Here is a 26,848-nt window from a genome sequence, read left to right as displayed (position 1 = left end):
GCCCCAGCCCTCAGAACACGCATTTGCCAGTCTGGGGCCCAGGGCCCTGCCGGCCCTCCCAACCCACACACACCCCACCTGCCACAGTGGCACTCCTCTGCCCAGCCTTCTACCCCGAATAGGAGCTGCTCTTCGTTCACAAGGCTGGCCAGACCAGTGCCCTTCCTCCCAGGCACCACCCGTTCCAAGGACAAAAGTCCTAGAGAGGGTTTTCTTCACACCCCAAAGAAGCTGCGGGCAATCGGCCCTAGTGGGGCATGGACCAATCGGACCTAGTGGGGTCAGTCCGCACAGCCAGGAGAAGGAAATAGGCATGGGGCCGGCACTCTGGCTTGACCTGGGTGGCCCTCCCTTGGGCCTGACTCATGACAAGGAAGCCACAGCGAGGAGGAGCAGGGAGGGTTACCGCAGTCCTGGGTGCCGGCTTCCTTCTAGTGGGCGGGGGGGAGTGGGCCCTCCTGCCAGGCCAGCCTGGCTTCCAGGGTTCCAGGGGCCCCATTTCCCCCAGTTCAGTCCCTACTCCCGGCAGGCTGGCTTTATGACTTCACATGCTGAAGTCACATGGGGACAATGCTGAGCGTTCCACCCCTCCAAGTCCAGGCCCAGCCCAGCCAGGCGGCTCCCCACAGTGTAAATGAGGACAATGCCTGCTGGCCCACGTGGGGAGGGGATGTAGAGCGCAGCGGCGCTAGCCGCTCCTGGCACCATGGATGATGCCGCGGTCCTAAGGAAGAAGGGTTACATCGTGGGCATCAATCTTGGCAAGGGCTCGTACGCAAAAGTCAAATCTGCCTACTCTGAGCGCCTCAAGTTCAACGTGGCGGTCAAGATCATCGACCGCAAGAAGACGCCCACCGACTTCGTGGAGAGATTCCTTCCTCGGGAGATGGACATCCTGGCAACCGTCAACCACCGCTCCATCATCAAGACCTACGAGATCTTTGAGACCTCTGATGGGCGCATCTACATTGTCATGGAGCTCGGGGTCCAGGGCGACCTCCTCGAGTTCATCAAGTGTCGGGGGGCGCTGCATGAGGATGTGGCTCGTAAGATGTTCCACCAGCTCTCCTCAGCCGTCAAGTACTGCCACGACCTGGACGTTGTCCACCGAGATCTCAAGTGCGAGAACCTTCTCCTCGACAAGGACTTCAACATCAAGCTGTCTGACTTCGGCTTCTCCAAGCGCTGCCTGCGGGACGGCAGTGGCCGCATCATCCTCAGCAAGACCTTCTGCGGGTCGGCGGCGTACGCGGCCCCCGAGGTGCTGCAGGGCATCCCCTACCAGCCCAAGGTGTATGACATCTGGAGCCTGGGCGTGATCCTCTACATCATGGTCTGTGGCTCCATGCCCTACGACGACTCCAACATCAAGAAGATGCTGCGCATCCAGAAGGAGCACCGCGTGGACTTCCCCCACTCCAACAACCTGACGGGCGAGTGCAAAGACCTCATCTACCGAATCCTGCAGCCGGATGTCAACCGGCGGCTACACATCGATGAGATCCTCAGCCACTCATGGCTGCAGCCCCCCAAGCCCAAAGCCATGTCTTCTGCCTCCTTCAAGAGGGAGGGTGAGGGGAAGTACCGGACCGTGTGCAAACTGGACACCCGGCCAGGCTCGCAGCCCGAGCACCGGCCGGACCACAAGCTGGGGGCCAAAACCCAGCACCGGCTGCTGGTGGTGCCCGAGAACGAGCACAAGATGGAGGACAGGCTGGCCGAGACCTCCAAGGCAAAAGATCATCATGTCGCTGGAGCCGAGGTGGGGAAAGCAAGCACCTAGCGGTGCTGAGGGCCTGGGGGGCGTGATGCATGGTGTGCACCCACATAAACTAAATAAGCAGTAGGAGCTGAAGGCGGCACAGGTGCAAGGAACAAGTAAAATCTGTCAATTAAACCACTATTTTGATTACGTTCTATTAGCTTTCTTTCACTTAGTAGCAAAGACATTAATTACTGACCACCAAATAAACCACAAAGTGTATACAAGCATCAAGAGTGCCCCGTGAGGAGTCTTTTTCTCTAGGACTCAGCCAACCACCCTCCCTGCGGCGTGGGGGTCTCCAGCATAGGGGTGCAGGGACTGGTGCTTGGGCACAGGCAGACTCATGGCGAGGCCCTGTGGGCAAGATGACCCCAGCAGCAGCCCACAGCCAGGCCCCCACAGTCTCCCTCTAACCCACCCCGGGCCCAGCGCCTCCAGGGCTGGCCAGCTGCACGTGTCTCTCCAGCTCAGGCACAGCACAGCCCACCCTAACCCTGACCCCATCCCGCTCCCTCCGACAGCCCCTTTCTCCATGTACTCCGCTCCCTCCATTCCTGCAGTTGAGATCAGTGACCTTGGCCCCTTGTGTGCCCCCTATTTTTTTTAAGATTTTATTTATTTATTTGAGAGAGACAGCAAGAGCAGGAACACAAGCAGGGGGGAGTGGGAGAGGGAGAAGCAGGCTTCCCGCCGAGCAGGGAACCTGATGCGGGGCTCGATCCCAGAACCCTGGGATCGTGACCTGAGCTGAAGGCAGATGCTTAATGACTCAGCCACCCAGGCGCCCCTTGAGTGCCCTTTCATTTGCCAGAACAGCCCCAGCCCAGACCTCTCATCCACGGCCTCCCCAGCCCTTCCTATCCACCCCATACACCAGCCAGTGCTCAGGGGGGGGCCAGTGCTTGGCCTTAAGTGGCCTTGCCTGGACAGCGTCTCCCTCCGCATCACACACCTACTCAGACCTCTCTGCCTCCATGCTGCTCTGGCCCACGCCCCCCCTTCCCTATGGGGGAAAAGCACCAAAGGCCACACTTTTCCTGACCCCCCGGGGCAGTCCTGGTCCTGGTCCCACCCACTGAGCCCAGTCTCAGCCCCCTGGTGAGTTACAGGGCTTGGCTGGGGCTTGGCCCCCTGGCAACTGGCAGGAACTCACAGTCGAGCACAGACTAGTGGGTGCCTAGGCAGATGACTGGCCCCAAGCCAGCCTCCAGGGAACACAGCACTCACGGAGGGGGCGAGGAAACATGCAGGACAACCCAAGACATACCCAAGCCAGGGCAGGGCTGGGTATGCTCAAAACAAGAAAGACTCTGGTCTGAACAGATTCTATGCTGTCTCCTTGGGCAGTGCAAGCCCCTCAGAGGATCCGACCTGACCCCACTTAAGGCTGTAAGAGATCCATCTGGAAGCCAGCTTGGATATCCCACGTCACCAAAGCCCTCAAGGTCATGGGCAAGTGTGGCCTGTGGTGTACGTGATACTCTCCGGTCTGCGTAGAGCCTGGCCCCATTGCTTTTTGACACTGTGGCCAGGTTACTGTTACCCACAATTCCTGCTGGTGACTCAGCAGAGTATGGAAGGTGGTGCCTGGAGCACTGGGTGAGGGAAGGGCAGGAAGAGAGACAGTACCACCCCACCTGAGCTGGAGACCAGGTGCTTGGAGAAGGTGACGCTGGGGCCACTTTGAAGGTGCCACACGTGATGTGTTGTCCGACACATAGGACCCACGCAACCCTGTCACCAGCAAACCACGCAGGCCAGGCCCAGCTGGGGAGGCTGCGGGCCTGGACCCAGAGCCCCAGGGGAACCTGAGGGGCACAACTTCCAAGGGCTCTCTCCTCCCATCAGGGGGACAGAACTTGGGGAGCAGGGCCCAACCTGCTGTGAGCTCAGTGCAGGAGGCAGGTTCCAAGCCCCAGGGGGGCCACAGAAAGCAATGCAGGTAGTGGCAGGAAAGGCCAGAGACCCTGGACTTCCAAGTTCACCTCACCCAGAAGCTTCCTCCCAGGGAGGCCTGCAGTCCTGAGACCTTGATGTGGGCACGAGGGCAGCCTGAAGGCCGTGCGGAGTGGGCCGGAGAGACGGTCCTGCCAGACTGTGCTTACGTGCTCTTTAATGACGGCTAGATAGAAACAGGCAGGGGTTCTATAGAAAACAGTATCAATGAGGCCCTGGGATACACCCCGAGGGCCGTGGGGGCAAGTCTTGTGCCAGCAGGCCTCTTTTCGGTGGCTCCTGGGGCAGTCACCATTTCTGGCCCGGGCCTGGGTCCCCAGAAGGCCGGAGTCCTCTGCCAAATGGGCAGTTGCCCTGCAGACTCCACAGAGCTTCCGCAGGCCCGGCCCAGGCCTGGCCCTAGAAGAAGTCTGAGGCTTTGCGCCGGGCAGGGAGCTGCAGCAGATTGTCCGTGATGGAGGCTGGGTCCTGGCTGAGGGGGGTGCGTGCCGCAGAGCCAGGAGCTGGTGTGCTCGTGGGGGTCTGAGGCCCACCAGCTGGGGTCTTGAGGTGGGTCGAGCGTGCTGGAGATGGGGTGTAGCTGGCCCGCAGGGCCCGGTCTGTGTACTTGCTGGCCGTCCTGCTCACGAGGCGCTGCAGGGCTGGGGACATGGCTGGGCTCAGGCCTTTGGGAGTGAGGCTGGGGTAGAAGGGGGTGGGTGAAAGAGGCACCATTAAGCCCAACCAGGCACTGCCAGCAGTGTGGCTTCCCACGGCCCCACAGAGATACATGGGAGATGCGTGGTCATTATGGGCTGAGGACACCCGATGGCCTGGCACACAGCTGTAGAGCCAAACTTAAGGTCAAGTGGTGGTGCTGCCCTCGGATGTGGAGCTGGGATAGACCCCAACTCTCTCCACGGAGAACGACACACCTGTTTCCATAGGGCTGACAAGAGCTTTTAGTGGGACACGGGGCCCAAAGGTGCCTCTTAGGGATGTGCTGAGGAGGTGGTTGAAGAAGGAAAAGACGGAGAGGGGCCCTGCATCCTGGTTCATACAGGCCACGCCCGGACCAGAGGAGCTGCCACAGGACCCACCACAGAACCCCCGGGCCAAGCGGGAACAGGGAGAGACCCCCACCTGTGCAGGTCAAGCACTCCTCACCTGGCCAGGTTCTCCGTTACTCTCCTCAAGGCCTCCTGCTTCTTGGCTCGGTTCTTGGCGGCGGCCTCGTTGGCCATCTTCAGCCCCAGCCGTTCCCTGCGGCCGGGCTCCAGGATCTACAAGGCAGCAGGTGTGTGCGTGGCCTGCCAGCCAGCCAGGCAGTCCCTTGCTGCTGGGGCACCTGCCTCTTCCCCGTGGCGCCCCGTGATCCCCACAACCCGCTGCCGCCTCCCTAAAAGCCCCCGGCCAGCTCGCCTGAACTGCCCACCCGCCAAGGGCCTGGGCCTCCCACCGCCCAACACGGTTCCCTGCAAGCCAGCACTGCTGACTTAGGAACCCCCGACGGTGTTCTAGGGAAGAAGGAGGTCTTGTTTGAATCGGCTTCCCTCTGATGACCGGAGTTAACTGTCTGCTGACTTTAACATCCTTCGACCTTCCGTATTTCTTTCCAGAACTTCCCGAAATGGGTCCTTGTCGTACTTTTCTAACCAAGTGCTTGTTTGTTTCCTTACAGTTTCCCCCCGGTTACGTTAAGCTCTGCCATACAAACGCCTTCTCAATTACTTGCTTTCAGTGTGATTTACGACGGGTTTTCTTTGTTGTACTTAAGTCCACCGCTTCATAAAGTATCATCCACCCCCTGCTTCCTCTGTGACCGGCTCTCTTCGCTTTACTCCTTCCTGCCTTAATGCCAGATTAAGTATCGACTATAATTTTCTTCTCGTTGTCTACACGTAATTGTTTTCTACGCTTAACGCTTCCATTTGAGGAATTTGTTCTGCAACATGTATCAGGCACTTTATATCTAAATACGCTACTGCGCAGCACAATTTGAACTGTCATCCATCCCGTACCCTGAATTCAGATTTGGACTGAGGTTTTGTTCAGAAGCTCTACCCTGCTGCCTGGCAGGCCCCAGGATCGGGGCAGACTTCTGGCAACCCCATACCTGCAGCATGCCCAGACGCCTGCCGGCACTCCTCTCTCCGGCTTTTCTTGGTTATTCTCGTGTCCCAGACAAATTTAAGAACCAAGGTGCCAAAACCATCTGCACGTGTTTTGTGTGGACATGCACTGCCTACCAGAACAAGAGTGGTACTATACCGGGGAGGCCCCACGGTGTGGCCCACACCCTCCAATTTTCCTTCTGCGAGCCTGCAGCACTAGCCTGTGATTTCTTCACAAAAGCTAAGGTATTGTTAGTTGTTCTAAATTTCTGCCGCTACAGTGAGTAAGATCTCTTTTTCTGTTGCATTTCAAACTGTACGCTGCAAGTGTTTAGAGGAACTGGTTCAAGACAACCTCGAACCTAGCTCCCCATGCAGCAGATCTACATTAATCCCAGGTTCCATGCCCAACCCCTTGGGGTTTCAAGCAGATGACATTACCCCCGCCCTTTGCTCTCTGCAACAACACTGACCTCTGCCTCCTATGATTTCCCAGCACTCCAAGTTGGGGGTGCTAGCCCAGCACCCCGAGAACAGGACTGCATGCTCTCAGCTTCCAGCGACTTCTCTTCCTTCCTGTTCCAAACTATGCCAGTCACTCAGTTTCCCCAACAAACCATGCAGACCACAGTGCCTTGCCTTCTCAAAGCCTCTCTGGGGTCATCCTAGGCTACCTCATCTCCACAAACCACCTGGCAGCCAGCTTCCCTGCCCTACCTGCTCCAGGCCTCATGACCCCGCCCTCTGACAACTTCTACAAAACTGCTGCCTCCCAACACGTGCTCTCCTGTAACCAGAGGCCTCCCTCTGCAAACACGCAATCCTTCTGAAGACACAAACCACAGCCCACGGAACACTGGGGTTCCAGGGCCCTTCCTGGCCCACCAGCCTGTAGGCTCAGAGGGCCATGGCTTTGGTGCCCTGGCCCCACACCCGAGTCCCTACCTCCACCCAACACCTGTCCTCAGTGCCCTGGTCTTCTTCAGAAGCGCAGTGATGCATAGGTGTGCAGCCTGGAGCACAGCTTAGCCCTTCAGTTGGTTCTGCTTTGACCAGTGGCAGCTAGACCATCCTCTGTGCATCGAGCTACAAGTGCTCCGAAGGACATGTGTCTACTCAGGGTCCCATGTGAGCTCCCCTCACCATGACCCACCTTGAAGGCTGGCCCTGGCGTCCTGTCCACATAGGGGGTTTCAGATCCTTCAACTCTCAAGGGAGTGTTTTCAACTTCCCCCCAGGTCATCAGTGGCGACTCGTTCACACCTGCAGATGGAGAGCTCAGTCACCTCAGGCCAGGGGACGCAGGTGGGGGCACTGCCAGGCCCTCCCTCCTATGAAAGCCAGCTCCCACCATGCATGTCCCAGCTAACACGAAGGCTGGCAGCTGGCCCACTCTCCTTCCCTGGGACTCTGGAACCCCAGCTCCTCCTACTAAGGCTACTTTAGGCCCAAAGCAGGCCTGGGCCCTGACAGCTGTGGGGCTTAGCCCGGGAAGGGGGCTCCCCAGAGAAGCTGGGCTGGCTCAGCTAGGCTCCCGTCCTAGCACATGGTCACCAGGCCCTCCTGGAGGTTGCTATGGCACCCCACCCCAAAGGAGGGGACACCTGGGGGGGCTTTTAGAATACCCAAACAGCCCCATTCAGCCCTGACATTGCACAGGTGGGACATGGGGTCCCCGAGTCCCACGAGGCATGTGGCAGACATGGTGAAGTGTCAACAGTGCCCAGAGCCACCTGAGCAGCCCACCTCCCCACAGGCAGTCCCATCAGGGGGCCCGCTTGCCAGCAGGTTCACATCTCACCGGGGGCAGGAGAGGGGGTTGCAACAAATCCATATCCGCCCACTCGTGGGGAATCCTGGGGTATCAGCTCCTTGCCATCAGGGCCTACCTTGCCCTGTTTGTGCTAGAACAAACAAGAGAGACTGCTGTCAGGGGGGCCCAAGCCTCCTCCCCACAGCTAGCTGATGGGCAAAGGCACAGGAACATGCTGGCAAATCTTCCCCTCCTTGGTCTGGCAAATCCAGACCCAGAGCTCGAGGGCTGGAGAAAGAGCGGAAGGACCCCGGCCCCTGCAAAGACCTTAAGGACCTGTCAGAGCAGGCATCAGAGCGAGGGAAGCTCCCCCTCCTTCCATGCAGAGCAGCGCCGGGGTCCTTGGCCTCAGTCCACACCCCACAGTAGCTGAAAGCAGCTACTGACTTAGGCCCCGACAGGAAGCCACACTGACTACTGGCACATGTGCTCTGACCTCTTTCCCACAAGGCACCTGCAGAAGCCACCGGAATAGTCTCCCCACCTCCTGCCTCTCCCACTTCAACCCCATGACCACTTGAGTCGCCACTGCACCGTGACTCCCCGGCTCAGACATCCCTGCTGTCTGCCCCACCAAGCCTCACCCTACCCCAGCCTGCCCACTCCACCTACCCCAGCCCTGCCTGGCGAATGGGTGTGGGTCTGGTCAGCCTGGGCTGGCTCCCAGCAGTCTCTCTTCTCTCATGTCCTTGTCCCCTAGGAAGCTGGCACTGAATTGACCCACAGAACGTTTCTGGCCAAGACAGTGACCCAGTGGAAGCCCATACCGGTCAAGAAAAGACTCAGGACCCTGCCATACAGGAGCCGCAAATACTCACATACTGCTAGGCTCCGCCAAACCCAAGAACGTACTAATTTAAGAAAAGAAAGCAAGATCAGAAGGGTGGTGGCTGCCCACAGCCAGCCCCGGCCACTCACCTGGGCATTGAGGGCGGCAGCCTGCTGCAGCTGGGACCTGCTCAGGGCCTGGCTGAAGGGATCCCTGAGGAAGCGAGTATTCTTATGCACCACCTGCCTCGGCTTCTTAAACAACTGCTCTTCATCAGGGACGCCTGGTGGATCGAGAAGAGATGTTAGCAGTGTCAGATGGTGGGGAGGCCCCACCATTGCCCCATGCTCAAGGCTTGAGGGAGAGGCGAAGTCATCCCCCGGTGAACAGAAGCATGAAGCCGGGCAAAGCGGGGGGCAGCCTCACTCCCTCACTGACAGAGACAGAGCAGAACCCCTCCGGGGCCCAGTATGCCAGGCAGCACAGATACACACACCCTGAAGGCCAGATCCAAACACCCAGCCCCACCCCATGCTGCCCACCAGCCCCGCCTGCTCACCCTCTGGGTAGTACATGAGGGAATTTTTCGCTTTGTACTTCCAGGTCTCCACACCCGCCTGGCTGCTCTCAATGGCCTGGTGCTCTGCCGACGGAAGCGCAAGATTATCTTTCTGCCTCTGCATCACAGGGGGAAAGTGAGGGTCAGAGAGGTCCCCAGGCACTGTGCCCCTGGCCCCAGGACTCCCTCACCCTGACAGAGGATGCCCATGCCACTGCACCCAAGGACACCTTCTCAAACTCCTCCTCGGCCTGGTAGAGCCACGTGTGGCGTGCCCGGCTCTTCTCCTTGGCCACCTCCATGATCTCCTGGAAGGAGGCGTTGTCCTCACTTGTGTACCGGCTCAGGAAAACATCCAGGCTGGGCAGGGGTGCCTTCTCTTCCTCCTCTCCAACCTCTCCTGCTCAGGGGCAGAGGTGGGGTGACACAGAACCACAAGCAGCATGAGCACTTTGTGGTCACTCAGTCCCAGGAACCGTGCTACCCCATAAGCAGGGCTGGAACCCTCACCCTGGTTGTGCATCTGTGGGTGACAGCCCACACTGCCAGACAGCTCCCCACCTGGGGGCAGAATCACCCCCACCCCCACCCCCCACCCCCACTGCCCAGGGAGCACTCAGGGGCTCTCCTCACCTGCTAGATGTCAAGTGAAATGTATGTCTGACTCAGACAGGAAGAGGAGCATCCAGAGGTTAAAGAAAAGACAGATGGTCATAGTACGCCTTGCTCTGCCAAAACTGGGCCGGTCCTGTAGGACCTTTCTCCAATTACCCAAGCTCTCCCTCCATCCCTGGGCTTTCCTTCCCTGACTGCTCTTCCCTTCCTGGAGCCTGTGCCATAGGTGGGAGGCTGTCACCTAAGCCTCCCAAGCTGCTAGCAGGCTCTGAGGGCAGGGACCCGGAGGATCCAGTGCTCCAGATGGGGCCACAAAGGCACTGGGCCACAACCCCAGCTGTCGCACCCACCACCACAGAAGGGGGTACCCCCGCTGAAGAGGTGCCATTGCACTGTGCACAGCGGGGCCCCCTTCAGCGGGACCACCAGGAGGACAGCCTTGTCTTCCATTCCACTGACAGTCTTGACTGCCTACTTTGTACTAGACTGCACAAAGCACAGTGGCTAAAAGTTCAAGACCCAAAGTCAGAAAGACTAAGGACTCAAACCCTGTTCTGATGGTACCTACCACTGAGGTTACTGAAACGATTCCTAGATTTACCAACAAGGCATATTAAAAAAAAAAAAAAAAAAAAAAAATCTGAGGGGCGCCTGGGTGGCTCAGTCAGTTAAGCATCTGACTCCTGATTTCGGCCCAGGTCGTGATCTCAAGGTCGTGAGATCGAGCCCCGTGTCGGGCTCTGCGCTCTGCACAGAGTCCGCTTGAGACTCTTGCTCCCTCTGCCCCTCCCCCCACTTACACACGCGCTTGCTCTCTCAAATAAAGTTTTGATACATAAATAAATAACAAGAATCTGTAAACTGCCTGTGATTCATCTGCCACATCACAGTGGAGCTGCGATCAAGCTCCACTGATCAAGCTCCAAGGACACATCATGATGGACTACAGTAATGCCACAATGAGCTGGATTTTGAAGCAGAAAATATCTTGTCTGTGTGAGCACACAGGGCATTTGCGTTAGCATGCTACAGACTAGGACCCAGGAGGGAACAACAAGCATCTTGTCTGTCTGGGCACTGATGTTCTACTGATGAGATCGACCACTGATCATGAGAAAGTCCCATAGCACGTAGTACACTTATGTCCAACAAGGCTCAAAATGCTCTTCCCTAGAAAGATTCCCTCATAAAGCCGGACCATGTCGTGACACCCCAATACATGTGTGGGAGAGGGCAACTTGTTTGTTTGTTCTACTCCCACAACATGCTGTGTACTGTCCTGGATGCAGAATATACACACAGAAGCAAGACAGAGAAGCTCTCATGGTGAGAAGAGGCAAGAAATAGAGAAATGCCTTTTGGGGCGCCTGGGTGGCTCAGTTGGTTAAGTGACTGCCTTTGGCTCAGGTCATGATTCCGGGATCCTGGGATCGAGTCCCACATTGGGCTTCCCTTGCTCTGTGGGAAGCCTGCTTCTCCCTCTCTCTCTACCTGCCACTCTCCCTGTTTGTGCTCTCACTGTCAAATAAATAAATAAAATCTTTAAAAAACAAAACAAAACAAAATGCCTTTTCAAGTGCCATGTCCTACAGCAAGAAAACAAAGCCAAGCAGGGAAGGCATGCTGGGGGTGGTGAGAAGGGGTCAGAAAAGGGTTTCCTGAATGGTAACATCTGAGCAGAGGCCTGAGGGGAGAGAAGGTATGAGCCGTGCAGCTATCCAGGGGAAGTGACTAACTCAGCGAAAACAAGTGCAGAGGCCCCAAAGCATTCTAAGATGACAGTGGGAAAGGGGCCCTCCGAGGGCCATGAAGCCCACTGGGCAGGGGCTGGCACACAGTGAGCAGGCCAGTGAGAGAGGTGGCCAGATTCCCATTCCACAGAGGCCGGAGGCTCAGAGAACTGCCCCATGCCTGCCTCCCAGACTGGTGCTCTTTGACCCCATGGGTTGCCATTTAGGCAAACAGAGCCCTCAGGGACAAGATGTGATCTGCCTCTGGGCCAGCCCCTCAGGGCCACACAGGATGAGACTCGCAGGCAAACCCAACCGCTCACTCACCATCACCCTCTTCCAGGCCTCGGCCCCGGCCCCGGGGCTTGTTGCCCACCACTCCGGTGCCTGTGTGCACATCAGGGGTTTCAAATGTGGCTGGAGTCACATCTAAAATGAGGAAGGGGGTGGGGATTAGAGCCAGCCTAAGGCATCAGTTCAGCAGGAGTTCCCCTCTCGGTCCACCACTGTCGCTCTTACAGGGTGGTGGGGGTTCTCGGGACATCTTGCCCAAGGCAGAGCCAAACTTGATGGCGATCTGACGCATCCGTTCCAGGTCTCCATTCTCCTCAGCCTCCAGGTACTCCTTCTGAGCCTGCAGCTTCTCCACATCAGGAAAGAAGTCCCTCTGGATGACTGTCTGGAGGCCCTATCAGAAATCAGAATAAAAGTCAGAGTTCACATCTGCCTCTGCTCTCAGTCTACCAATGTACATGCTAAGATCCTCGCCAATGCCCCCAACCTCTGTCCAACCCAATGATCCTGAGCTTAGCTGCACTTTCTAATGAGGATGAGCACGCCCTGTGATCTTGCTGCAACATCTAACATTACTAAACGCTCACCTGGTTTCCATGAAAGTTTTCTCTTTCCCCTCACTAACTGGTCCCTCTCATCTTTGCTGGCTCCATCTCCACACCAGCTGGACCAAGGTGGGTGTTGCCCCTTCATGCTATCCAGGGCCTCCTATTTCCAATCAGAATCCTTTACCTGGATGACTTCAGCCTGTCACCCCCACCAGCAGCACTGGCTGAGATTCCCAAGTCTGTACCTCCAGCCAGACCTTGCTCCTAAGCTGCACACCTGTGCACCCAGCTATCCACTAATGCCAGCTGCCTCTCTATCCGAAGCCTCCCAAACTTTACCAGTCCAAAACCAAATTGATTTTCTCCAATCTCCCTGCCAGCTCCTCTTCCGGCATGTCTGCTGTAGTATTAAGACCTGCTTGAAAGGAGCCTCTGACGCACACTAACTCAACGGTGCTGACACAACCACAGACTATTTCCAAGACCTCCAGCCTCTGCATTTGCTGTTACAACTCTCTAGAAAGTCCTCTTTGCCACCATCCTCCCACAGGCCTCTTCACGCTTTAATAAAATACTTTGTTTCCCTGACGCGCCCCGCCCCGACATACAAAGCAGCCCCCTCTCTCCCCTAACAGCACTGCTGCTGCCTCCCCCATCAAGGACACCTCTCTCTGCACAGTACTTGTTTGGTTCCCCGACTGTCCACACCCCAAGAGCACAGCCTCGGGATGCTCCACCTCCGCGACGCTACGAGTCTGCCACGACCCGAGAGGAGAGGCCCGAGAAGAGCGCAAGGTGGAGAAGGGACCCAGAATTCGCTAGCGTCGCATCGAGGTCTTACCTCGATGTACTCTTCTTCGTCCAGGACCCGTTGCTTGCTCGTCGCAGCCCGGGCCTCCCCTGCCGCGCGCTTCCTCCGGGGCCCGGACGCGGCAGGAAGCAACAGGGCCCGGGTTGATGCTCCGGGCGTCTCCATCGCTATCCCAGAACCGCTCGGGCGGCGCAGGTACGTAACAGCGCCGGGAGTCGGGGGAGCGGGACTGTGCCAAATGCGCAGGCGCTTGCAACAGTCCACCAATGGGAGAGCTGTGCGTTTCGAGGCCAGCCCGCGCCCCCGTAGTGACGTCACCAAAAGCCCTGGCCCTTATGGGAGTTGTAGTCTTCGCTCCGCCCCGCTCTGGTCCCGCGAATCTGGACTACTGGCACCAGGGGGCGCTGTGGTGGGAGAGACTAAGGGGCGTGTCGGTCACGCTAATCGTGAAAATTTTTAGAACTGCAAAATTGAAAGGTCTTGGGATTCCAGTTTCTCGCAAATCATTGCGTGTGCTTCTGTATTACTAACAAAAACACATTTTGGCTATATAAGCGGTTTCAATGTTTTTATTCAAACTTTTCTGCAAGAAAAGAACCCTAAGACAATTTCTTCTTGATAGTTACCTAACAAAAGAAAAAAAATACGCGGTCCAATGAAGAAATGTCTGGTTAAAAATTATTCGGTCCCTTTCGACGACTGTGAGGCCGGAAAGATTACGGCCGGGCCGATGACGTCGGATCTCCCCCCCTGTCCTCCTCCCCTTCGACCTTCCCCGAAGCCCCTCAATAAAATGGTTTGATTAAAAAAAAAAAAAAATTCGGTCCCTGAACTCCACAGAAGAGGGCTCAGCCGCATTGAAATAGACCAGAAAATTGGCCAACCATTTTTCAGGAATGATCATTTCTTCCCTAAAGGAGGTTGTGAATTATGTCAAACGAGTTCTGCCCCAGAACAATTTAGTATAATAGGCAGTCATTCCTTCACTCAGTGGGGAACTCCATGATGATGGTTCCTGCCCTGTGGAGCTGACAGATGGGGAAGACAGAAGCTAGTCAGATCATCCCACAAACAAGCATAAACCTGCAGTGAACAAGTGCAAAGAAAGAGTTTGTACTAGGGGGCAGTCAGGGGAAGTTTCCCTGGGGTCAGGAAGTGCTTGCAGACCCAGAGAATGGACACTGATCAGGTGGAGGGAAAGAGCAGGTGCAAAGGTCTCGCAGCAGGAGGGAGAAGAAGACCTTTGGATATATAGAGTTCAAGGAGCGGTGAGGTTGAAGACGCCAGAGGGGCAGGGGCCGGCTGTGTGGGGCCTCATGTGTCACAGTGAGTTTTGTCTTTTGGAACAACGGGAAGCCCTTAGAGCGCTGTAGGCAGGGAAGAGGTAGGTTCACACTTGCACTCTGCCTTTTATGGGGAAGGAATTAGAGGAACCAGAGTGGCTGCAGGTGGACAAGACTGGAGGCAGCTGCAGTGGTCAAGGTGAGGGATGACAGCATTTTCATCAGGTTGCTACAGTTGAACCTGGGCAGAAGATAGCTTCTGGGATTGTTTTTGGAGGCAAAATTGATTTGCTATATGTGAACTAACTTGAATTTAAATAACACACAAAAAAATTTGATTTGCTGCTGGCCTGAGTATGGTGGGTGGGGGAGGGGGGGTGGGGGTAATTGCCAGTCCTCTGGCTCATGCACCTGGTTTGCACAGGGGAAAAGTTGCTGCCGACGAGGTGATTTTGAGATGCTGTGGGCTTCCAGGTGGAGTAGTCAAGGGGACAGTTGGACATCAATATCTAACTCAGGAAGAGGTCCAGGCTGGAGATGTAAATGTGGCAGAGAAATAGGAATTGGGGCCTGAAGGTGGAAGTGATCAAGCAAGGAGAGAATGGAGAGGAGAGGAGCATGCCTGGGGCCCAGCCTGCAGGACAGCTATGTTAATGGGCAGCTTGTAGGGGGTGAGCCTGCCAAAGAGCAGCTGGAGAGAAAGGAGGACAGTATGCCCACTGGTCCCTTGAGGGTGGAGCTCTGATCATGGCTGCCCAATACAATGAGAGAGAGCCACCGGGCAGCTAGGGTCCCAGAGCCCAGCGAGATGAGGGCATCCCAGCCTGCAGGGTAGCTCTGCGCGCAGACTGTGCGGTATCCAAGGATAAGGCCAGGAGTCAGGGCAAAAAGCTTTTTTTCTTTTTTTTTTTTAAGATTTCATTTATTCATTTATTTATTTGACAGAGAGAGCGAGCACGAGCAGGGGGAGCCGCAGGCAGAGGGAGAAGCAGGCTCCCCGCTGAGCAAGGAGTCCGACGTGGGGCTCTATCCCAGGACCCTGGGATCATGACCTGAGCCGAAGGCAGACACTTAACCGACCGAGCCACCCAGGCACCCCAGGGCAAAGAGCTTTGTGACAACCAGAGTGTGCATCCTGAGGGGTGGAGGGGGGGGTGTTGCTGTCCTGGAGGCACCCAGTGGTGTGAGAGCAGCGCCGCAGGGACATCGTGCCTGCTCCGTGTTATCTGAACTAGGCAGCCTTGGAGTCCTGGGGGCGGTAGCCCTGCCTTCTACGCCTTTAATGAATGGACTGTGTCTCCTTTCAGATACCCCCAGCCCATCTCCTCCAGGACCCATGAGGAGGCAGAACATGGTCTCCAAGCCAGATGATGGTGTTAGATGCCTTGAGCCCACTATACGGCCTACTGGGGGAATCAAAGCCTTGTTTCCACACCGTCCTTCACCCTGGGGCCAGGATGATGGAGCGGAAAACACACATCTTCCAAAGCAGTGGCCTGGGGGGGGGGTGCATCCTCCCCGGTGAAACTTCCTCTTACCCCAACAAGACGGCAGAGAGGGAGGCAGACACACAGCATGGAATCCCCCCACCCATGAGCAGTACCTCGAGGCCGGTGCAGACCCCCAGGGTGCTAGGCCATCATCCGTGGGGTAGTCTGCTGTGCTGGGGAACACAGGGACTGAGGACTCACTGGGCTGTGCTCCCCGAGGCAAGACGGCCCCCACTCCCTGGGTGGGGGCCATAGAGAACTTGGAACTCTGGACTGCTTTTGTGCTGTTTGCAGTTGCTTGTTTATTTCCCAGGATCCAGAAAAGGCTCACAGAATTAAGGAGCGGGGCAGGGGCTTCTGGAGATGACCTCACCCAACGTTCTTATGCTATAGCTCTGAACGCCAAGGCCCAGTGCAGGGCTCGCAGGCTGACAAGCTCAGGATGCAGAGAAACCTCCTGGGGCCCGGGCAAGGGAAGTATGTGCCTGCTGAGGAGTGGAGGGGCGCCAGCATACCCCAGGAGGGAGAAGAAGATTCTGGGCCCGCCTGACAAGGGGTGGTTCCTGTCCTGAAGTTGGTGGGGAATTGAGGAAGCTGACCTGCTCTGTGCCCTGCTCCCAGCCCCACCAGCCCCCAGGGAATCTTCCCGACCCTTAGTCACTGGAGAGGCGAGCACATGGAGATGCTCAGTGTTCCCTCCTTTCACGGGGCAGGTGATGGGGCCGGGGAGGGGGTGTTGGGGGGGTACACACACTCCAGCGGCGGGCTCCCGCCTTGAGCACTAGCTCCAGGATGCAGGAAGTCCTGCAGACAGACGGGAAGAGGCTAGTGTCCCCTCTCAGCTCGACTTCGGGTAGATCTGTCCTCTCTCTGAGTGGGCCCCCAAAGACGCGGCCAAGTCCAGGAGTAGCTACCAGAGCCATCAGCAGCTCTCCTTTGGGGCCTTCTTGGCTCCAGGGAGGAGCCTCGAGGTCGCTGACGTGCGCTTCTGGTGTCGCCACTTGGCCCGGCGGTTCTTGAACCAGACCTGAGGAGCAGGAGGGACCGCTCAGGCCCAGCCCCAGGCCCCGCGTCCCCCCCCCCACCCCGACCCCCATAGGTGGACCAGGCGGGGAGCTTCCCGATGGGGATGTGGGCAGACGAGGGCTGCGGGGCCGGCCAGCGGCAGCGGCACCCACCATCTCTTAACCACTGCAGGTAGGGGCTGCGGCTCGGGCCGCGGGGACGAGAACCCCCTTCCCATCCGGACCAGCCATCTCTCTGCACGCCTTCCCACCCCCCACCTCCGCCCGGCGGTGCCCCGGACGCCCCTTCTGCAACTTCATGCCCTTTCCGAGCTTCCCAAATTCTGGCACATGAACGCGCGCCTCATTAATCAGGGAAAATAAAAAAGTTTAAACCAAAGGACAACTAGCCTTACCTCCCCTCCAGTTCCAGGGACACTTTCCCCGCACGTGCCTTGTCCCCGCCCGCCCCCCCCCCGGAACCGGCCCTGCGCCCCACAGCGGTCCCCGGGCCTCTGGCGCCTCCTCCCATCGCGCCAGGGCCGTCTTTTTAAGAAAAGAAGGAGGAAGGAAGCCAGCCCGCTCGGGCCCTCGGCGGTCCGGCGGGCGGGCACCCACCTCCACGCGCTCCTCGCGCAGGCGGATGCGGCCGGCCAGGCGTTCGCGCGTGCCCACGTCGGGGTACTGGTTCTGCACGAAGAGCGCCTCCAGCGCCTGCAGCTGCTCCTCGCTGAAGATGGTGCGGTGGCGCCGTGTGCGCCGCTGCGGGCCGGGGCCGCCCGCGCCCGGCAGCGCCCCCGAACCTCCGCTGGCCGCGGCCAAGGGCAAGGGCGCCGCGGGGCCCAGCCTCAGCGGCCACGGCAGCCGCGCGCCTGCGGGGCGAGGGCGCGGTGAGGCGCGGGGCGGGGGCCGAGCTCCGCCCAGACCGCGCCGCGCCCGGAGGACTCCCGCGCCCGCGCCCCGCTCCCACTCACCCAGCCCGGCGGCCGGCTCCGAGGGCCCCCGGGGCGCCGCGCGGGGCCCGCAGCAGCAGCAGCAGGCGCAGGGCGCGGCCTCGGGCGCCCCGGGCTCCCCGGGCTCCGCGGGGCTCTGGCGGCCGGCGGGCTGCGGCGCGCGGACGGCCCGCGCCGGGGGGCTCCGCTCGGGCAGGCTGGAGAGGATGTGCTCGATGGAGAAGGGGCAGGGCCGCCCGGGGCCCCTGCGGCTCGCCGCGCCCCCCGCCGCCGCCATGGCCGCCCGGCCCCTCCGCCGCCGCCGCCGCCGCCGCGGGAATATATACGTCGGGGGGAGCGCGCTGTAATCCCCGGGCCGAGCACCGAGTCCACGCGGGCTAATCCCGCCGCGCGGGCCAGGGGCGCGCTAATCCCCAACTGCGGCGGCGGGAAATCCTGCTCCGCATCGGCGCGCGGGGGGCCCCGCCGGGCCGCGGGGAGGGGGGCGGTAGGAAGCCCTCCGCCCCGCGTTGCTCTTCCTGTCCCCGAAGGGCAGGCAGGACTCGCGGGCAGGGAGATGCCACCGGGAGGGCGCGGAGGGCCACCTCCACCTGACCACCGGGCCTGGAGGTCCTCACCCTGCTTTTGGGGCAGTGGCCGGAGGCCACCCCGACCTTGCATCCCCCTGGTTGCCCTGGCGCCTCCCGGCCCAGCCCCTGAGTACCTCCTCCTGTAGCCACCGCAACCAGGGCTGGCTCCTCGTTCCCTTGGGGCCCTACAGAGGTGGATGGGCAAGTCTGCAGAAAGTCACCCAAACTGCCGATCTCTTGGCCCCCAAACTGCTGGGCTCCGACCTCAAATGGGACCCAACTCCATTGGCAACCCCACAATCGCACCGCTCTTTGGCCGCAAACCTCCCACCCACTTCAGAGCCGGGATCTCAGCCTCCTGGAGGAAATGGCGGGAGCAGGAAGCTACCTCTGCTCATCACCAAACCTGAAACCCCATTGCCTCGTGCCCCCAAGTCTCTGTCTTCTCTACTGGGTCAGGGGAGACTTTCAGACCCCACCCAGGCCCCACCCCAGAGCTCTGGAGCGACCCCTCCTCCTGCTTCTTGTATGTCCCAGAATCCCCTCCAAAAAAAACCATGAAACACCCTTGCTGCACCCTCACCATAGCCATGCTTCTCAAGAGCTGACTTGTGTGGGCTCTCCACCTCCTTACTCTTCAGGCCAGTCCTACTGCCCATACTCTCCCCACCCAGGTCCCGCTGCCCAACATTGCTGATGACCTGTACTTTACCAAATTTGTGAAGACTGTTCATTCTCAAGCAAGTAGCACTGAACGGCCAGTCAGACACTTCAGCTTAAGACTCTCTTCTCTGGACCTCTGAAAAAGATATCCTTGGCTCACAGGAAAGAGCAACAGACTGTCTGGCTTATATCCCAGCCCTCACCTTCTGGCCGCGGGAACTTCCATAGGTTCCCTCAGCCCCCTGTGCCTTGGTTTCCCAATCTATATAACCTAACTCAAGAGGACTCAACCGGTTACTATATGTGAGATGTTAGAACTGGGCTGGGCACGTGGGAGCTCCATGCATGGTAGGTGCCATTGCGAGGCAGCACACTCACATTCCCCCTCTTCTCCTCCCACCTCACACACCCTTGTTCAGACTCCTTTGCTGACTCCACTCTGGTATCAGTGAGGAGACTTTGGACTTGATGTGACAGAACCTCCCAGCTCAACTCCTGTTGCAAAAGTCTTAATAAAAGTGCGCGGGACTTAATCTGAATGCTTAGTGGAGGAACCATTACTTCTGTGAGTGGCTCTGCTGCTCCCAGCCTGCCTCATGGTTGCAAGATGGCTGCCACAGCCCCATACCTCCCATCTCTTCCCATGTGTCCCTTTGGATGACTGTGGAAACCTCTTTCAGCACAGAACCTCATAGAACCGCGTGCTCGCCATTAGATCAGAGAGGCACACAGGGATTGACTGCCCATCAAAGTGGGAGTTCTGCCAGGATAGGGGCAAAAGGGTTGGTGGTCAGGAAGATTGTGCCCTCCTCACCCCAGCCATGGCAGGTTCTTCATCCGTCCCCATTCCCACCCTTGGTGACCTCCTGCAGCCTTGAAGCTTCAGACACCTTCTCTGTGACAATGACTCCCAAGTAGATACCTCTGGTCTGACCTCTCCCTCTGTTCCAGGCTGGTATCTCCCAAGTGCCTGCTCCACGACTCCATTTGGATCACCTATAAACATCTCCCAGCCACCATGCCCGGGCTGGACTTAAGATCCTCTCAAAATCTGTTCCTTGCTTGGTATTCCCCACCTTGATAAATGGGTCACCTACCTGCCTGTCCGCACCATCTCTTTACCTGTCTACCTCTGCATACGCCCATTTCTTCACCAGTCCACCATGGTGAAGAGGGGCCCACTCTGGAGCTTTCCAAACATGTCAGAAAATTCCCTAACCCTTCTCCCTTCAAGAGGTGGCATCTAATTCCTTTTGCCTTAGAACATGAGGGCTGGCCTAATGACTCGCTTCTAACCTCTAGAATGGAGCAGAAGTGACACTGATTTTTTTTTTAATTATTTATTTATTTAAGAGAGAGAGCATGAGCAGGGGAGGGGAGGGGCAGAGGGAGAGGGAGAGAGAATCTCAAGCAGACTCCCGGCGGCTGAGCGCAGAGCCTGATGCTGGGCTCAATCTCATGACCCTGAGATCATGACCTGAGCCCACATTAAGAGTTGGATGCCCAACCAAATGAGCCGCCCAGGCGCCCCAAGTGACACTGATTTTTGAAGCCAGCTCAGACAGCTAGGTGATACAACTCCTCTCTCTCCCTCATCTTGGGATGCTTGCTCTTCGAGCCAGCCACCAGGCTGCGAGGAGCCACCAGCAGCCCCAGGAAGAGGCGCGTGCAGAGATGTTCCAGCCAGCAGCTTCAGCTGAAGGGCCAGCCAACAGGGAGCACGGAGCATCATGAGTGAGTGAGGAAGCCTTCGGCTTCTGTCCCAGCTGTCATCAACGGCAACCACACGAGAAACCAAATTGGCAACTGTGAGAGGTAACAGTAGAGGTGATTTGTTTGAGGTGGTTTGTTACGTAGCTCTAGATAACCAGATGGGGTCGGGTACCGGAATGGGATGCTGTCAGTACAAGCCCTAAGTCACGTGGCTTTGGCTTTGGGAGTGGACAGCAAGCAGGAGCTGGAAGCACCCTGCAGAGACTGCCAGCGGGGTCTTAGAAGGAAGTGAGAGAAGTCTTACTAGAAGATGGAAGAAAGGAGACCCTTGGTGTGGTGTGGCAAGAAGCGTAGCTACATTGTCACCGGTAGCAGGACCCAAAATAAGATGCTTCCCCTGTGAGTGAGATGATCCAGCTGAGGAGATGCCCTGCAGGGCCGTTGAAGGAGCTGCCTGGCTTCTTTCAGCCTCCTACAGTGAAGAGAGGGGAGAGACTGATCTGAAAGAAGGAGACGTTCATGCACAGAAGCCAGCAGACCAAGTTAACAAACAGGCACCTGCTGCACGAACAAGCAGTTCCAGTCCTGGGAGCTGCCCTAGACAAATGAAAACTTCTGTTCTCACAAAATGCTGCCCCTGCATGTTTAGAGATGTTCTATTAATCATCGCCAAAGCTTGGAAGCAACCCGAATGCCTATCAGCTGGGAGGCAGACAAATATGCCACAGTCCGCCACCCCAGGGAGGAGCCCAGCATGCCAGTGACACACACAGCAGCACAGAACCATCTCAGAAGATTGGACTGAGTGAAAGTAGTTGGTCTCAGAAGGCTCCATACTGTGTGAAGCCATTTATGTGACACTTTGGAAATGGCAACAGATCTGGGGAACAGATCAGTGGTTGGGGTGGGGGAGGAGCAGGAGGGAGTTTTGGGGGAGCACCTGAGGGAGGGGGAGTGAAGGGGGAAGTGCTAAGGGGGAGGCTGGTTCCTCTCCAGCCCAGGGCGGTCCGGGACCACCTTCATGAGGTCAGGGTGCACAGCCTCTCTTACCGGGGTGGCTCCCATTCAGCCAATGCTCCAGAGAAAGGGTCAGCTGCAAGTCACCAGCTCACACTGGGGACGCTTACCCCAGCCCTGCCACACTCAGCCCCACATGAAGTTCATTGCTTTCAGATCCCCAGGATTCTGGATGGGCACAATTTCTGGACAAACCTAGGAAAAGAAAGCTAGTAGGGATGGGCTGTGGCCCCTGTTGCTTAAGTTGGTCCCGAGCCTGTAACCAGGCACCATCTGATCCCTCTTCCCCACCTTTTCTAGATCCCCCTCTCCTAGCACTATATACACCGTTCATGGTATTGCTGGATCCTTCCCCAGTGTGAAGGAGACTTCAGTAGATGAGGTCTGGGCCTGAGAACTGGCTGGAAATTGGGCAAGGGATTGTAACAGTCCCTTGGGTTCAGCGATCTCAGCCTTTTGCTCTTTTACTATTTGTATTTATTTTTTTAATGTGGTAAAATGTTCCTAGCATAGAATTTACCATTGTAATCATTTTTAGGTGCACAATTCTGTGGCATTAAGTATATTCACAATGTTGTGTAACCATCATCACTGTCATTTCTGGCTCTTTCCATCAGCCCAAACAGAAACTCTATGTTCATTAAACAATAACTTCCCATTCCCTCTTACTCCCAGGGCCTGCCAACTAAGGATTAGTTGGTTAGCTGAGTTCCATTGAATGGATATACCACATTTTAAAATCTGTTCATCTGTAGGTGGGTATTTGGGTTGCTTCCACCTTCTATTTTAAATACTCTTGCTGTGACTGTGGATATACAAGTATCTACTTGAGTCCCCACCTTCAATTCTTTTGGGTATATACCTAGAAGTGGAATTGCTGAATCATATGGTAATTCTGTTTAGCTGTTAAGAAACCGCTAAATTGTTTTTCACAATAGCAACACCATCTTCCACCGCCACCAGCAAAGCACAGGAGCTCCAATTTCTCCACTTCTTTGCTAACATTTGTTATTTTCTGTTTTATAAATTTATAATCATCATAATGGAGTGGTATCTTGTGGTTCTGAATTGCATTTCCCTAATGATTAATGATGTTGAGTGTCTTTTCATGTGCTTATTGGCCATTTGTATGTCTCCTTTGGAGAAATGTCTATTCAAGTCCTTTGTTTATTTTTTAAAAAGATTTTATTTATTTGAGAGAGAGAGAGCAAGAGAGTGAGAGAGCATAAGCAGGGGGAGCTGCAGAGGGAGAGAGAGAAGCAGGCTCCCCACAGAGCAGGGAGCCCGATGCGGGCAGGGAGCCCGATGCGGGGCTCGATCCCAGGACCCCGGGATCATGACCTGAGCTGAAGGCAGACGCTAAACTGACTAAGCCACCCAGGTGGCCCCTTTGTTCATTTTTAAATTGGGTTGTTTTGTTTTTGTTGTTATTATTTTACCCGATATTTCTTTATGAAAAATTTCAAACATTCAGAAAATTTGAAAAGTTTGTACAGTGAACATCCATATCCTCACTACCTAGATTCTTTGATTAGCATTTTTGCTTTATCATCTATGTATGCATCCATCCATTAGTCCATCTGATTTTTCATGCATTCCCAAATGAGTTACAGACATCAGTACACCTCACACCTAAAATCTTGGGCATGCATATCATTAACTAGAGTTCAGTAATTGTTTGCAACTTTAAGGTAACATTTATATACAGAGAATTATGCAAATCTTGAATGTGCCATTTTGTGAGTTTGGACAAAGGTATACACTTGTGCTATCCAAACCCCTATCCAGATATAGAATATTTCCATCACTCTGGAAAGTTTCCTCATGCTCCTTCTCAGATAATCACCATCCTCACTCCATCCTCAGGAGGAAAACACAGCTCTGTTTTTCAACATAGATTAATTTTGCCTGCTCTGAGAGTTCATTGAAACAAACTCCTACAGTATGATCTACTCTTGTATAAGGCTTCTTTCATTCAGCATAATATATATTTGTTTACTTTTATTTGCATTTATTTTATGCAGACTTTACCCCTGGGCCATAGTTTTGTTTCTTCAGTTTCTTCTGGTGTATCTTTTTCTTCTGTACAAACTCCTCCTCTGGTTTAGGAAGTCTGGTCTTTTGCAAGAAAGAGCATCTCAGTGTGGCAGGGAGAGCTCATGCACGGGTTAATCCGACTGTGAACCCTGTAAGTTCTCACTGCATCTTGGGGGCTTTGTTCACCTGGATGTGCTCAATGACCCCCAAATTACATCTAAACCCTTAAGTTCAGCATTACTCTCTGCATTTTTAAGCATGTGCAGTAAAAATTCAGCAGCACTCTGTTCAGGTCACTGACACTGTGTCCAGCCCCAGTGTTTGGCCTGAGCCCACCTACCAACTCCACCATTGTAGCAACAGAGTGGCACACATTGCCTCTATAAAGTGACATCCTTCACATACTGGGTGGTTTTTCGGATATGCATACCCTTGATGGCCTGGGCAGTTTGTTCTTTAAGTGAACACGAAGATTTGAACCTCTTGATTTGCATGATTTTGTAGGGTTTTCTGGGTCAAGTGAATAGCAAACCATTTGCAGGGATCACCTCAGGCCGCTTACAGGAAGAATTCCGCATAATATTTTTAAGATTCATCCATCTGGGGATGCCTGGGGGGCTCAGTTGGCTAAGCGTCTGCCTTTGGCTCAGGTCATGATCCCAGGATCCTGGGATTGAGCCCCACATTGGGCTCCCTGCTGAGACGGGAGTCTGCTTCTCCCTCTACCCTTCTCCCCTGCTCGTGATCTCTCTCTGACAATAAATAAATAAATAAAATCTTAAAAAAAAAGACTCATCCATCTCATTGTGTTGTTTTGTGCCTTCTCAGCCTATTAATAACCAGTGTTGTGGTCGCACAAGCCCTTATGGTTCTTCCTGTGATTGCAAGACATTTTTCAGCCATAAATATCAGGGAATTTGGAAAAAATAAAAATTTATTCCTTACAGGACCTAGAACTTACACAGCACACCTGGGGCCACACAGCAAGGTCATATGTAGAAAGAGAGAGAGAGAGAGAGAGAGAGAGCGCAGACCTGGTGCTTTACTTTTATTGGGGTTAAGGTTGGAGGCCTAAGGTTTCAGGGGCTCAGTCTTTTTTTTTTTTAAGATTTTATTCATTTATTTGAGAGAGCACGAGAGAGATAGCATGAGAGAGAGCATGAGGGGGAGAGGAGCAGAGGCAGAGGGAGAAGTCAACTCCCCACTGAGCAGGGAGCCCGATGATGCAGGACTCAATCCCAGGGTCCTGAGATCCTGACCTGAGCCAAAGGCAGATGCTTAATCGACTGAGCCACCCAGGTGCCCTCAGGGGCTCAATCTTTACTGGCGAATTTAAAACCTAAGAGCAAAAAAAATAAAAAATAAATAAAAAATAAAACCTAAGAGCAGGAATTTAAAGCATGGCAAGAGAAAAAAACAGTAGGCCCAAATGGTCATTTATCAAAATCAACCAAGATCTCTAAAACCAAGGAGCCTCTGTGGAGGGAGGTGGCCTGGTTCTTCACCTAGGTGTGTGGCTGGCAATGTGTTTATTGGAGAGAACCATCTCTGAAGGAGTTGCCTCCACAATCAAAGCTTACATCAGGCACTTGCATGACAAAAAAGAAGAAATCCAACTCTCAGGGCTTATGCTATATGTATGAATCAGAAATGTTTTCTTCTTAGCACTGACAAGTACTCCTTTGTTGTGAAGATATTTTCCTGTTTCTTCTAAAATGTGATAATTTTACATTTTGTGTTTAGATCTACAATGGCTCTCAAATTAATTTTTGTGTATGGTCTGAGGCAGGAGTTAAAGTTAAATTTTTTTCCATAGAGATAACTCATTGGTACAGAACTATTCATTGAAATAATTGTCCCTTCCCTGTTATGTGTCATTGGCACCTTGTTTAGGAGTAAATGGCCTGTGGGTCTATTTCTAGGCTCTCTATTCTATTCCACTGATCTACTTATTGATCCTTAGACCAATAGCACAGTTGATTGCTGTAGCTTCAAAGAAAGTTTTGAGAAACTTCTCCATAGGTTCTCTAAGTTTGTTATTCCTTTTCAAGATTGCTTTGGATATTTCAGGTCCTTTGTATTCCTATAAAATATTAGATTTAGGGACGCCAGAGTGGCTCAGTCAGTTAAGTGGCTGCCTTCGGCTCAGGTCATGATCCCAAGGTCCTGGGATCGAGTCCTGCATCGGGCTCCTTCCTTGGCAGGGAGCCTGCTTCTCCCTCTGCCTGCCTCTCCCCCTGCTTGTGTTCTGTCTCTCTCTCTGACAAATAAATAAATAAAATATTTAAAAATAGATTTGTCTTGTTAATTTCTTCAGGAAAAGCTTACTGGGACTGTGTTTAGAACTGGATTGAAACTATGGATCAGCTTTGGGAGAATTGATATCTTAAAAATATTGACCCTCCAGATCGATGAACTCTCCATTTATTTAGATCTTCTTTAAGTTCATGAAGCAATATTTGTAGGTTGCAATGTAGCTGTCTCAGAGCTTTGTTGTTAGATTTAATTTCTAAGTATTTTATGTTTCTTGATGCTATTGGAAATGGAATTGTTTTTAATTTTTCAATTATTTGTTACTACTATATGGAAATACAGTTAATGTCTGTATATTAACTTCATATCATGACTGTATTAGTTTGCTAGAGCTGCTGTAACAAAATACCACAAACTAGGTCATGTGAAACACCAGAAATTTATTGTCTCACACTTCTGGAAGCTAGAAGTCTGAGAAAAGTGTGTTAACAGGGCCAGGCTTTCTCTGAAGCCCGAAGAGAATTCTTTCCTTACCTCTTCATAGCTTCTGGGCCTTTGCTGGCAATATTTGGAAGTCCTTGGCTTGCAGTTGCCTAACTCCAATCTTTGCTTTTGTTGTCACATTGCATTCTTCCTGTGTGTCTGTTTTCACATGGATGTATTCTTATGAAGACACCAGTCATGTTGGATTAGGGGTCCCTCCTACTCTGGTAAGACCTCACCTTAACAATTACATCTGCAATGACCTTATTTTCAAATAAAGTCACATTTTTAAGTACTGGGTATTAGGACTTCAGCATATATTTGGAGGAGACATAATTCAACCTTGCTGATTTCATGTATTAACTTATAGATCTCTGTAATTTGTTTTTGTAGATACATAGAGGTTTTCTTTTTTATTTAAGATTTTATT

General features: G+C 54.6%; 3 protein-coding genes across 3 annotated transcripts; 1 reads left to right on the top strand and 2 right to left on the bottom strand.

Annotated features, from left to right (window-relative positions):
* Positions 1–706: 706 nt before the first annotated feature.
* On the top strand, positions 707–1,783 carry TSSK2 (testis specific serine kinase 2). Its single transcript, XM_028095914.2, has one exon. The coding sequence runs from the start codon at positions 707–709 to the stop codon at positions 1,781–1,783; it is 1,077 nt and encodes a 358-aa protein (XP_027951715.1).
* A 2,078-nt stretch (positions 1,784–3,861) lies between these two features.
* On the bottom strand, positions 3,862–13,153 carry ESS2 (ess-2 spliceosome associated protein). The gene is made up of 10 exons (XM_028095916.2): positions 12,984–13,153; positions 11,820–11,988; positions 11,628–11,729; positions 9,186–9,355; positions 8,956–9,073; positions 8,546–8,679; positions 7,616–7,718; positions 6,968–7,077; positions 4,868–4,983; positions 3,862–4,400 (listed from the first exon to the last, which is right to left on the bottom strand). Exons 1-10 carry the CDS (start codon positions 13,116–13,118, stop codon positions 4,121–4,123), a joined length of 1,437 nt encoding a protein of 478 aa, XP_027951717.1. The 5' UTR covers positions 13,119–13,153; the 3' UTR covers positions 3,862–4,120.
* Positions 13,154–16,648: 3,495 nt separating this feature from the next.
* Positions 16,649–17,960, bottom strand: GSC2 (goosecoid homeobox 2). Its single transcript, XM_028095912.2, has 3 exons — positions 17,705–17,960; positions 17,349–17,602; positions 16,649–16,753 (listed from the first exon to the last, which is right to left on the bottom strand). The coding sequence occupies exons 1-3, from the start codon at positions 17,958–17,960 to the stop codon at positions 16,649–16,651; spliced, it is 615 nt and encodes a 204-aa protein (XP_027951713.1).
* Positions 17,961–26,848: the final 8,888 nt, after the last annotated feature.

This window comes from Eumetopias jubatus, unplaced genomic scaffold (assembly GCF_037043125.1).
Source record: "Eumetopias jubatus isolate StellerSeaLion01/CBP00866 unplaced genomic scaffold, mEumJub1_p1.0 scaffold_16, whole genome shotgun sequence".
NCBI lineage: Eukaryota > Metazoa > Chordata > Mammalia > Carnivora > Otariidae > Eumetopias > Eumetopias jubatus.
Note: the sequence above shows the minus strand (reverse complement) of the source record. Positions and strands in the feature narration are given on the sequence as shown.